Source organism: Physeter macrocephalus, unplaced genomic scaffold (assembly GCF_002837175.3).
Source record: "Physeter macrocephalus isolate SW-GA unplaced genomic scaffold, ASM283717v5 random_23, whole genome shotgun sequence".
NCBI lineage: Eukaryota > Metazoa > Chordata > Mammalia > Artiodactyla > Physeteridae > Physeter > Physeter macrocephalus.
Genome location: NW_021145307.1, coordinates 35,740 through 48,660, shown reverse-complemented (window position 1 = coordinate 48,660; position 12,921 = coordinate 35,740). Strand labels below are relative to the sequence as shown.

General features: G+C 47.1%; 1 protein-coding gene across 2 annotated transcripts; it reads left to right on the top strand.

Moving 5' to 3' along the window:
• Positions 1 to 727: 727 nt before the first annotated feature.
• FUS (FUS RNA binding protein) lies at positions 728 to 10,683 on the top strand. 2 transcript variants are annotated; one of them, XM_007107436.2, is made up of 15 exons: positions 728 to 810; positions 2,366 to 2,390; positions 2,482 to 2,636; positions 3,396 to 3,537; positions 3,707 to 3,888; positions 4,105 to 4,312; positions 5,921 to 5,955; positions 7,460 to 7,492; positions 8,295 to 8,398; positions 8,750 to 8,879; positions 9,120 to 9,221; positions 9,357 to 9,480; positions 9,815 to 9,915; positions 10,029 to 10,176; positions 10,483 to 10,683. In XM_007107436.2, exons 1-15 carry the CDS (start codon positions 798 to 800, stop codon positions 10,520 to 10,522), a joined length of 1,542 nt encoding a protein of 513 aa, XP_007107498.1. In that variant the 5' UTR covers positions 728 to 797; the 3' UTR covers positions 10,523 to 10,683. The 2 variants fall into 2 exon arrangements, with proteins under 2 accessions (XP_007107498.1, XP_007107497.1); XM_007107435.3 differs by having other exon boundaries at positions 3,393 to 3,537.
• Positions 10,684 to 12,921: the final 2,238 nt, after the last annotated feature.

The following is a 12,921-nucleotide window of genomic DNA, read 5'->3' as shown; positions in this document are numbered from 1 at the left end:
AAGAGCTAGTCAAGCCAAGCTACTCACGGGCCAAGCCGTGAGGGTGTGGGTGGGCGATCAGTGCTTGACCAGACTAGGACCCAAGGGTCCGGGCTAAACTCCTTTCTTTCATGGCACACGTCACAACCTACAAACCCTGGTAAGGACTTCAAGAGACGCAAGACTGAAAGACGATGAGTGAATACCAAGACGCAGGGAGAGGGTCGGTGTGTGTTGTCGGTGGAGGAACACTAGAGCCTGAGAGGGAGGCTGGCGCCGGAGGGACGATGCATTTGATGCAGTGTAAGGGGAACGGAGCGCAGGAGCTCTCCATCCTGAGCGAAAGTGAGGCCCAGTGAAAGGGGCCAGCCTGAGGAATTTCGGTTCCCGCCCCTCGACTCCCGGCTTTGACTACAGTTCCGCCCGCAACCGCCCTGGGCCCCTCGCCCCGCCCCCAGAGGTTAATTGGGCCGTACCATTATGCCATCATAGGGGTGTGGGTGAATCGTAGGCTTAGTCCTGCAAAGCAAATCTAACTTCTTTGTCAGAAAAACAGAGGATTATATGTATTATTTGCAAGGTTCTTAGTTAATACGCTTCCTTTCTGCCGCTAGGGTCCTCTCTACTCCCTGAAGAGTGGCAGGAGTCGGCCATGATTCCCCCTATCCTTTCCGCAGTTGGTGCGTTCCCCCGGCATGCGTAGGCGGGGAGGCGTACATAAACCTCGACGCAGGAGGCGGGGCTGTTCAGTCCTCGAGGCGTCGGTGCTGTGGTGTTCGAATCTTGTTGATTGTCGGCCTGTGCGCGCGTGCGCGGACATGGCCTCAAACGGTATGTAAGGACGCGAGGCGGCGGTGGCGCGCCGACCCCGGGCCTCTTTCCCTCCCAGTCGGGATTTTGTTTTTCGGTGGGACCTGGGCGGCGATCGCGTGTAGGGTCTTCTCGCAGCACTGGCGGGAAGCAGCGGAGAGGGGTGGAAGGGGGAGGCCGATGTCGCCATCTTGTTTCGCTCCTCTGGCGTCTGGCGCGAGGCGAGAGGTCTTCTCTTCTCAGCCCCTTTCCTTGAGGTGAGGGTTGGGAGGGACACTTCTTGGTGATTGGAAACGTGAGGCATGGATGGAAATGCCCGGTCCCTATAGCCTTTTCTCCTTCTCATCCCCAGCCTCGCGCTCGGGCCCGCTTTGTCGCAGTGCTGCATCCGGGCATTCGGAGCGCGCACGCGCTCTGCTGGCCCCTCCCCCCTTTCTGGCGGCGCGAACCCCCCCTCCCGCCTCGTGTCGGCCCTGTTTTTTTGTCGCGAGACCCTTCGCTGGAGGCTCCGCGGCGCGCGTCCTGTTTGGGCCTCGCCCCCGGGGTCCCTCGGGAAGGGGCGGGACCGCCTCGTTCCCGCCTCGCTTGCCACGCGGGCGGGGGCGGAGGCTTGGGCGCGCTTAACGGCTGGGGGTGGTCCAACGGACTTGGGGACCCGGCCCGAGGCTTTTCCCGCCTAAATTTCCTCTCTCGGAGGTGGGAACTGAAAGGAACGGCCGCCCGAGGCCACACCTTCTCCCGGTCCTTTTGCCCTTTTCTGCGGGAGGAAGCGCCTCGTTTCCTGTGCCGGGGAGACGAGTGGATCTGGCCAGTGTGTCTCACATGTGGCGTTTTAAAAGCTCTTTCTCTTCCTTCGGTTCGCCGAGTCTCCCCACAGCCCCGAGGCAGGCAAGGGGGAGATAAGAAAGCGCACTCGTGGGGAGCCCCACAGGGCTGGGGACTTGAGTACCAGTCGACTTGCCTCCCTAGGCGACCGCTCTTTGATGGTGATCTTTGTCGTTTGGGATCAAAGAGCGCTCTTCTCTTGGTTAGCTAGCTTTGCATTAAAAGCCTCCGTTTCCAGTCTTCAAGATTGGGCAAAGGGTGAAGAGCGGCCTCTTTGGAGACATTCTTGTTTTTCGGATTGAGGAAGTGGAGGTTACGTTCCGAATAATTCTGCCTCTGGCTTGAATTAAAACCTGTTCTGCTGAAGCAGCTGTGTTACTTTAGCTTGCCTCTTGGTGATATCTTCGTCTTCGAGCGGGTGTGAGAAGGAAATGTGTGTAAATTTGTGCAGTTCCTGACATCGATTGAAGTTGCTGAAAATTGTAGCTGTTCACCAAGTCTCTTGCTTTTTCCAATACATAAGGCTTCTTGGTCTCTGTAGAAATTCGCTGTTTCTTTGCTTTTCTTTATTGTAAGAAAACTTGAGTACGGTCTGCCAGATTGCTCCTCTCAACTAGGGTTTCATGTGGGAATTTATGCCTCGTTGACTTTCCTCTCTGGGGGCCCCAAAGCTAGCTTGAGTTAAGACTTTTCGCTCTAGTCTACTCTTAGGGATGGTTGAAGTTAATACAATTGTGTTTTTGTTTTTCAGACTATACTCAACAAGCAACCCAAAGGTGAGTGGTATTTCTGGGCTTCCAGAGTTTGTAAAGGGAAAGGGTAACTAAGGTGTTTTTTTCTGAGAGCACGGTTTATCTTTTTCTCCAGTTATGGGGCCTACCCAACCCAGCCTGGGCAGGGCTATTCCCAGCAGAGCAATCAGCCCTATGGACAGCAGAGTTACAGTGGCTATGGCCAGTCAGCGGACGCTTCAGGCTATGGCCAGAGCAGCTATGGTAGTTCTTATGGACAGACCCAGAACAGTGAGTCTCTTTTAGTGGGTCACCCCACCTCTTCCTGGTCTTTCTGAATGTTGCTTTTTTTAAACCTAAGCAGTGCTGAAATGTTTGCTTTAACCAGTCTCTGACCCTTAAAGCACTTTAGCGTTTGAGTCCTTTCAAACAAAAATACTTAATTGGTTCGTAACTGTTTCCTATTATTTTCTTTGACTTTTTACTTTTCTATTTATGTTGCACTTTTCCCTATTTCCCCTAAGAATGAAAGTGAAATGGGAGGGCGGGGTGGGGGGGGAGGGAGTATTGCCTGAAGGGAGAAAACTTTTAGATACTTAAAGGGATAAAATGACTTCCTTGAAGATGTTTGAAGTCAGACTGCTGTATATCACATGATACACCAGGAGGTGGAATTTGCCCTGAGGTCCTGAAGTGTAAATAATATGGGGTTGTCTTATTTGTACTGCACAGTAACGGCAGGTTAAAATGCTGTTAATTAATAGGGATCTCTTGGGCTGTGATTAGTGGTGGTCCTGGAGGCTGGCTTTGGTGTGGGTGGGTTGAGATTGGAACTCTGAAGTTGGTAGAAGTTGGAATATTAAGCTTTAAAGGTAAAAGAGAAGGGTAATCTCTGATTGTGAGTTGCAATATTTCCGCGCATCTTCTAAGAGGCTGACTTTTCAAGTATGGGAAGTATTAGGTGGTATATAATGTTTGCTTCGACTCATTCCTTGCCTTTTCTCTTCAGTCATAGTTTTTGTGGCTTCCTTTTTCTTTTTCTCCTAGCAGGCTATGGCACACAGTCAACTCCCCAGGGATATGGCTCAACTAGTGGCTATGGCAGTAGCCAAAGTTCTCAGTCGTCTTATGGGCAGCAGTCCTCATACCCTGGCTATGGCCAGCAGCCAGCTCCTAGCAGCACCTCGGGAAGGTAAGGAGTTGTGGGGAGAGGGGAGAGGACTGAAAGATTAGGGGTGCATGAGTAAGCATGAGGAGTAACGGGGGTGGCCTCTATTGGGTACAGAGAATGGGATGTACTGAAAGTGAAAGAAGGTTTTGGACATGTTGGCATTACGATTCTGCTTTTTCCTTTTCCCTAGTTACGGTAGCGGTTCTCAGAGCAGCGGCTATGGGCAGCCCCAGAGTGGGGGCTATGGCCAGCAGTCTGGCTATGGTGGACAGCAGCAAAGCTATGGACAGCAGCAAAGCTATAATCCCCCTCAGGGCTATGGGCAGCAGAACCAGTACAACAGCAGCAGTGGAGGTGGAGGGGGTGGTGGAGGTGAGATGTCTTCAGCTTTGTCTCATACCTGCTTTTTGTAAGGAATTGTATCCTGCTCGACCCGTTCCCTAAAAGCGTTCTTAAAAATCTTGCACTTTTGTTTCCTAGCTTCATTTTAATTTTTATTGTCATTTATCACCTGGCGTAGTTGAACTGCTTTATGCCACCTTGCAGTCTGTTTTCTGTTTTTTAAAGGCATCCTTTCTTTCCTGACAGGTAACTATGGCCAAGATCAGTCCTCCATGAGTAGTAGTGGCGGCGGCGGTTATGGCAATCAGGACCAGAGTGGTGGCGGCGGCTACGGGGGAGGCCAGCAGGACCGTGGGGGCCGTGGCCGGGGCGGTGGCGGTGGTTACAGCCGCAGCAGTGGTGGCTATGAACCCAGAGGTCGTGGAGGCGGCCGTGGAGGCAGAGGCGGCATGGGGTAGGTGTCTTGTGAGCCAGGGAGTAACATCAGTGAGCAGTGTGGAGGGTTGCATGAATCTCCCTTGAAGCCTAGTCCCTTAGTGCATGGTTAGTCTTATTCTAGGGATTTGTGAGGGCTTTGATTTAGGAGCATTGACTGTTTCTTCTTCATACATCCCCATTTTATTTTTGTGAGAACTTGGGAGCCTGAACTTCTACCCACACCTCTGTATAGCAATTTGAGTACTGGACACTTTTATTTCTGAAGAAAAAGAAACATGGGTGTATATGGATTGGAGTCATTGATATCCTAGGCAAGAAAAATGGAAGTAAAGGCTTCTTTCTCTGCAAGGGAAACCGATGATCCCACTCCTGGTAATAGGGAAACTTGTTACTTGTTACTTGTATTCCCGTGTGTCCTCTGAGGGAGGTGTAAATGGTTAACCTGACTTGAGCTTCCAGGAATTGTCTTCTCTCTCTTTCTGTATTCTGTAGTCATTTGAATCCACGAGCACTCATTTGACTGACAGTGATGATTTTGTGTGTGACTTGGTTCATGGGGCTATCTGAAGTGTGCAGACCTTTTGGACAAAATACAGTACGCTTGACAGTGGTATCCCACCTATTTGCTCCACTGTCCCCCTTCCTCTGGTTACTTGTCCAACTGGACCTTCTTTCCTCCCCTTCCCGCTGAAGTTGAAGTAAAACCTTAGATTTGATGTTAAAGCATTTGTCAAATCTGTTGGTAAATATGATTTAAAGGACCCTACTCTGTCTCCCTTGAGAGGGGAGGAATGTCAGTGTGTTACTCCTTTTTGGGAAAAAGTAGGTTTTTAAAAAAGAGTTTGTGTATGGTAAGTATTCAGAGGTGGGTGGGGGCAATCTCAAAAACCGTACAAAATAAGGAAAACTCTGTTGTGTGCGTGTGTTTAATGCAAAACTTTAAAAAGAAAAACAACTGTTAATGTGACTGTTAACTTGCTCTGCATTTTATGTGCCACAGGTATGAAAGGTGACATTGCAAAATACTCCGCTCTTCTCACAGTGTAGAAGGGGTGACCCCGGGGGTGGGGAGAGATCAAAAACAGCTCAGTAGTTAGGGTAGGGCTTAGCTAAGTTTGTCTTGCTTTAAGGGGAAATTGCCTTTGGTTTTGACTTTTTATGGAACGGGGTTGGGTCTGCTTGCTGCTTTCAAAGCAAAAAACCACAAAAATGTGTTCAGGGCTACCCCAGCCTGGTGTGAAATGTCTTCTGGGTAAATCGGGGGTAGGGTTTTTAAACCAACTACTGGGTTGTCATCCACTCGCGACAAGAGGAAAAAACATCTGCTACATCGGAAGAACGACCAAGGAAAATGGGTCTTTTTTTTTTTCCAGAGGAAATAGATATATAACCTTTTAAAGCAAAATCCTTAAAAATTGTGTCTGAGAAATTGCACACGTGTGTGTGACATGCTCAAAGGTCAGACAAGGGGTGGTCAGGAAGGGGAATGTATTTTAGTAGCCATTTGTATTATCATTTTCCCAAAACACCTACCCATGTTTGGGGAATGTTGAACAAAATCAAAAACCGCCCTTTTGTAGCCGTTGGAAGCTTCATGTCCTTTCTTCTAACTTGTCTTCTCCAGCGGAAGTGACCGTGGTGGCTTCAATAAATTTGGTGGTAAGTGAACAGAGTTTCCAAAATTCCCAACTCCCAGCAATGCTTTGTCTGATTGTTCATTTGCAGATGTCTTAGCGTGTTTTAAGTGTCAAAGGTTTTGGAGTGTCCAGAACCACCTCCAGAAAGGGGTGGGGTAGAATGCCACCTGCTGCCAGATGTGTGCTAACCTGGAGGCAGGCAGGGGTAAGACTCAGCAGGCATCTGGTACCATTTTGGTTTGACCCGGGTTAACAAGAGGTGTTTAAGTAGGCCTCTGACAGGAGTGTTGCCACACCCGGCACTTAGTGAGCACCGTAATGAGAAACTGGAGAGTGTGCTGGAACACGTGGGGCCGACTTGGCTTTAGGATCCTTTTGATCAGTGTGTCCGAGGTTAGTGTGTGTGTGTGTGTGTGTGTGTGTGTGTGTGTAACAATCTCCAAATGTTTTAATTCTGGACGAGGGATGTGAACTATAGCCCTGCCCTGAGGATGGTGAAGTTGGTATCTATTTATATATTAAATACTGAATGGTGTCAATGCGATTCTACATACACGCATTTAAAGTCAATTCAGATGGGCAAATAGAAACTAGCTCTGGGAAGGAAGGTGTGGACTACTTCCAAGAAAGGTTGGGAGTATGTGTGGCTCATGGGAAATAACCAGGTCTTAAACAGCACAAACTGAATTCATGGAAAAATGGCAAATTTGAGAAGTCTCCCAGTAAGCTGGAACTTTTCTGGTTTGGTTAACTAACAAAAGGTTTCTTGATTTGTCTCAACATTTAAAGCCAAAGGCTTGGGTTCATGATTTAGGTGTCATTGAGTGTGGGTACAATATTTATTTATGATGAATTCAGATAAACTTTGGTCAAAGATGGTCTCTGGAAAAAAAATAGAGGCTGCATTATGGAAATAAGATTTCTGGTCTGTTCCCTGGGACATGCTTAAAAAATACAATAGCTGTTATGTATGATTTTTATTTTCAAGTGGTTTTGGGGGAAACAAACATGGTTTTAAGAACGGTTTCTAAAGATGAAATTAAAAATTGTTCTACAAGGGATAAGTGTCTTTGGTGTTAAAAGTTTGGAGAAACTATGGATGCATATCACATTGCTGGTGGTGAGCCCATTTCTCTCTGGGGTGAGAGAACAGGGCCAAGCTATGAGTTGGTTTGTTAACTTCAAGGGGTCTCCCTCCTGGCCCTCCCAGTCTGTGCTGAGGACATTTCCCAGCCTGAGCTGGGGGAGGCAGCATTTTCTGAAGTGTGGCGTTGTCCCTGTGGGGACTCAAGTTACATACAGATCTTAAGAAAAGGGGCCTCTGTCTTCCCCAGACCTGCCTAGGATTTTTCTCTGGGCAGGCAACCCAGGACAGGGTTTGGAGTGAGGCTGTGAGCACTTACTTGATATTTTGCAAAAGTTTGGATTTGGTGTGAATTTTTCTCCTTGTCTTTTCTCAGCCTGTTGACTAACGGCTCCTCTTTCCTTGTTTTTTTGTTTTTTGTTTTTTTTTCATGTCACTTAAGGCCCTCGGGACCAAGGATCACGTCATGACTCTGGTAAGTCCAGAGGTGGCATGAAGGAATGGCTCGAGTGGTATCAGGACTTTTCCTGGATGTTCTTTGAAACTTAAAGGGATCTGAAGAACAGGGGTAGAGAAGAAGGAAAATGTGGGGAAGGGAGTTTAGGTGTAGCTATACTTAACAGTGATTTATAAATGAGCCATGTATCAGAAATACCTGATGTGGTGATTTCCTCTCCCAGCAATTTAGTAGGTCCGGGAGGAGCCCGAGAATTTGCATGTCTAACAAGTTTCAGGAGATGCTGATGCATCTGTGTGTGGACCATAATCCTGAACTGCTGGTTCAGTTAAAGCAGTGGCTTTTAAAAATGGGGGTCGTAACCAAATTATTGAACGAAAAAGACACATAAAGGGAAGCACTTAGTGTATTTTTTGTTTTAATTATGTTTATATACTGGATTTTAGTGTAAAATAAGTTTCTTAACTTGGGGGTCTTAACGTTAACAAACAACTGGTGTACTTACTGTGTGGTTGGGCAGTTAACTCCTGAGCCCTGGTTTCTTTAGTGAGTATCAACATGTTTCAAAGGGTAGTTATAAAACTAAATTTAAATTTGTGAAGTGGCTGGCATACTGGTGCTCAGATAATAAAATAGAAGGGATGGGGATTTCTTTTGTCTGACCTAAACCAAAGTATATTGCTTGCTTTAGAATTTTTTTTCTTTGAAAGCGAAATAGCAAGTATTTCTTAAAGTTAGGTTATTAGGAGTCACTGACTTGATGTACCTTTGCTTGTTTTCTCTCTTCAAATTCATGTTTCTTTCTGCGTTTGACAAGCAGAACAGGATAATTCAGACAACAACACCATCTTCGTGCAAGGCCTGGGCGAGAATGTTACAATTGAGTCTGTAGCTGATTACTTCAAGCAGATTGGTATCATTAAGGTACTTGGGGAACAGAGTGGGTGCTTTTCTATCAGTGCTGCAGGCTTTTGGATTTCACACCTTATTGAAAAAATAAAGTCTTAATGGTTGCCTGCTTGATTTGTTGAGGAAAGAACATTAGCCTTTGCCATTTTCTAAAGGGAATCACATTTTAATACAAAAGAGGCACAACTGATAAAGGGAGTGTCTAAAACTTTTGAATTTGTAGTCTATAATCTTTCATCTTTTAATATTGAAGTGAGAAACAGTTACAGTTGATGGCTTTAATTCAAGTTATGTGAAATAGAAAGGTATGGTTATGATAGTGCTGTCTTCTTTAAGACTGATGTTATCTCACGTTGATTTCTTCAGACAAATAAGAAAACAGGACAGCCCATGATTAATCTGTACACAGACAGGGAAACAGGCAAGCTGAAGGGAGAGGCAACAGTATCATTTGATGACCCACCTTCTGCTAAAGCAGCTATTGACTGGTTTGATGGTATGTATGAGGAGGCTGGCAGGGGTGGGGGACAGGGTAACTAGCTTTGGGAAACGGCCTGTGTTTTGAGGATTTCTTTGAGTCTTCCAACACTCCTATTTTGGTGTGGTCTTCTTTTTATGTTTCATGAGATTGTAAACATTTACAAGAAGGCAGAGTCTTCTCTTGATTGTATCAAGTGTGTTTTTGGACCCACAGGTCTTAATAAAAAGTCTCTTTATACCTCCTTTATTTCTTTAGGTAAAGAATTCTCTGGGAATCCTATCAAGGTCTCATTTGCTACTCGGCGAGCAGACTTCAATCGGGGTGGCGGCAATGGTCGTGGAGGCCGAGGGCGAGGAGGTGAGGAGCTACTTCTACTGGCGTAAGAGGTGATGGGGAGAGAAGGGAGGGAGGGTGGCAAGGGTTTGCATGGGAGAGAAGGTTAGGTTAACCAAACTTGGGAGCGGAACACACCTATTTTTGTGTCTACACTAGGACCCATGGGCCGTGGAGGCTATGGAGGTGGTGGCAGTGGTGGTGGTGGCCGAGGAGGATTCCCCAGCGGCGGCGGTGGCGGTGGTGGACAGCAGCGAGCAGGGGACTGGAAGTGTCCTAATCCGTGAGTGAAACTTCTTTAATTCTTTTTTCAGCCCTCTTACACGTGTGCCCTTTGGTATTATGGTAGAGCTTGTGTGTTCCGACTAATAGATGTCAAAGGTACACTTTGACAGTCTTGGCCAGGAGTCACCTAGCTGAGGTAGCTCTGGTGGGAAAGGTATTGGACTGGGTTCAATAACCTGCAGTTTTTGTCTGGCTCGCTCCTGAGAAACGAGCCCTTTTGCTTTTCCGAGGCCTCATTTTCCTCACGTGTCCGTAAGGTAACTGGAGTGTTCGTAATTCTAGGTCTTGTCTTACCGCCCCCCGGCCCTGACTAATTGTCTTATTTTCCTCAGTACGTGTGAGAACATGAACTTCTCTTGGAGGAATGAATGCAACCAATGTAAGGCCCCTAAACCAGATGGCCCAGGAGGGGGACCAGGAGGCTCTCATATGGGTAAGGAAGAGGCAGAGCTGGTGATGAGTTGGGATCAAAAAGGAGGCTAGAGGGAAGGTAGGAGGAATTTGGGGGCTGTGATATAGGGATATATCATATTTCTTTTTTCCTAGGGGGTAACTATGGAGACGATCGTCGTGGTGGCAGAGGAGGCTATGATCGGGGCGGCTACCGAGGCCGAGGCGGGGACCGTGGGGGCTTCCGAGGGGGCCGGGGTGGTGGGGACAGAGGTGGCTTTGGCCCTGGCAAGATGGACTCCAGGTAAGTAAGATGCTAAATTGAAATGAAAGTAGAACAGTTGAACAGAGGTCATGGGATTGCAAGGTTTTGGGACAGTGGTTTCCTTTTGAGGGCTAGGTTGGAAAGCTGAGACTGTAACCATAGTGGGTAGGGAAGGAGGGAAGGAAGATTATCTGGGGGAGCTAATCTGTAGACTCCCACGTGCTCTATACCTAGGGAGATATGAGCTATTTCTTGGGGTTGGGTAGCAGGGGCAGATAGGATTTCAGGTGGTGGGGTGGGTAGAGAGGTTGGTAACTCAGACCTAATGGATACTCTTTCTTGCAGGGGTGAGCACAGACAGGATCGCAGGGAGAGGCCGTATTAGCCTGGCTCCTGAAGTTCTGGAGCAGCTTGCTTCCTGTACCCAGTGTTACCCTCATTATTTTGTAACCTTCCAACTCCTGATCACCCACGGGTTTTTTGTGTCGGACTATGTAATTGTAACCATATCTCTGGTTCCCATTAAAAACCATCATTTTAGTTAAATTTTTTCCTCTTCCCCCTCTTCACTCTCCTGGAGCGTTGATGTCCAGGTCAAGAATGTGGGGAGTTTTCCTCTTTCAGATCAACCTGCCTTGTGGGAACAGGAATAATTTGTTTGTTCCCGCTTAGCAGGAACTGGAATAAAGTGTTTGATACTTGTTTCAGGGAGAAAAGGTCAAGTGTATCTTTGAAAGTAGAGATTAAACTTTTCTGTCACGGTAAAAACTAGATGAATGAAAGGGGTAAATGAGAAACGTGTGTTGGCCCAGAATTGTCCAACCATTTGGAAGTTTTTCTTTTACCATGTTTATTCACATGCTGGTTTTAGTAAGTTTATTATTTATAGTAGTTCTTTTTTTAAGGCCTCTTGGCTCTTCTGGCACTTTTCTGAGTGGGGCTCAAACAAATTAGGTTGCTTTGGGGGTGGTATTCAAGCTTGACCATGATTGGAGCACATAGTTATTAGCCAGTTGGGTGTTTTGCAGGAAGGAGGAGAGTAACTGAGCACCTACTTAATGGCAGGTGTTCCGGGGCCTTGCTCACTTCATGCCCAGTGCATGGGTGATGTGGCTCTCATTTCTCAGGAAATGGTCGACCCTGGGATGGAGTCCCTGTCTTCTCACTTCATTTTCATTTCTTGGCATTTCATTCTGAAATCATTGTTTTGAAGGGGACAAACTCTTATCCCAAACGTTTGTTTGCCTAGGCCTTAAGAGGATGCTAAATTTTAGGGAAACAGACTTGGGAAGGAGAGGAGAGGGTAAAGGGGGGAAGGTTAGCTGGGAAAGTAAGGTAGAGGCAGTTTTTTATATTTCAGGGTGACCCCCCCCATTAGTTTTCCTGAAGGTGGGACTTTGGTAGGCGTCTTTAGGGAGACAGTGGTCTAGCTGGGTCATGTTTACATCCTGCCTATACCCAGAGGGCTGAGGTCATTGGTAATTTTGAGAAAGGCAAAGGGTGGGGCCGATGAGTTGAAACCTCAGACTAGTGCCCGTCAACCTTACATGCCTTTCCTGACCCCCAAAATCTCCCCCCCCCTGCCTTTTTTCCAGCTCAAACCGAATTTAGAAAACTTGCCCATCCCTGCCAAGCAGTTGAATTTTAGTTATACAGAGCTGAAAATTATAGCCAACAGCAACAGGCTTCTTTGCTGTCAGAAGCACAGCTCGTAGAGTGCCTGGGACCCCTGTTGGGAAGTGCTTTTCTCTTGGTTTAAAATTGTCAAGTGTGCTGTAAGCGTTCTCTTAAGAGTTGTTTCGTCTTCCGATCTCTGGTGACTTGAGACGGAAGCTGTGGCTTTGTCAAAAGGAATAGAGGTGCTCTACCAAGAGTAGGTGGAGAATGGCTGAGCTTCTCCAGGCAGTGCTTTCCTTTGGCTTACTGAACTTGGTACACGTGAGAAACCCTCAGAATTAGAGCCAAGGAAGGATATGGCATTGTTTTTCTCCCTGGTGTGTTCAGCTGCCTCTGCTGTTTTTGATCTGCTTTCTTACAGTGATGCTTGGTTTGAATGGCACTATCCACGTCTCTGAAGTTTCTTGTGTGCGCTTCACCTGGTAGGGTTCTGGTGGTAGGGTTTAGTTGTGGTTCCTTCATCCCTACTGCTAGCCACTGGTGAAGGAGGTTGAACCTCTGGGTGAGACCCAGTTCCTGACTGGGACTGTTAGTACTTAGTTCTTGTCCTTTAAAGGGCTTCAGTGATTGGCCTTGCTCTTAAGTAAAAGAAAATAGAGTCCCAAGTGTTTAGTGGGTAGATCAGTTTGGGGTCCTTTTCCAGGAGAAAATAGTGGGTGACAACAGAACTAGCAACAGAGGGAATGTTGTTGGTTCTGGTGCCGGCTTATCCATTGGCGAGAAAATAGGAGTGAGACCTCAAGCGGGTTGGACTGTGGGCCCTGTGCTCTTTGCTGCATTCCCTTGTAAACACTAGCCCAGTAATAGCCAGTCATATTTCTCTGATGAGGATCTTGGGCTAGTCCTTAGAGATCTAAAGAATACATTATTACTGAATTATGGAAAATGGCCTGCAGTCTGGAAGCACTTAGGCGCCTGGCTTTTTTGAACTGGGACAGGCTAACTAGGGAGAAGTGAGGAGGGTAGGTTGTGGGGAGAAGTGTGCTGTGGGTCTGTTTGCTTCCACTGATTTAGTTCTCAGGCTTTTCACCTTTTCCCCATCACATGCTGGATTTCAGTAACTTGGCTATAGGGCTGAGGTGAAGTCATTGCTGGGTCCAGCCCCTA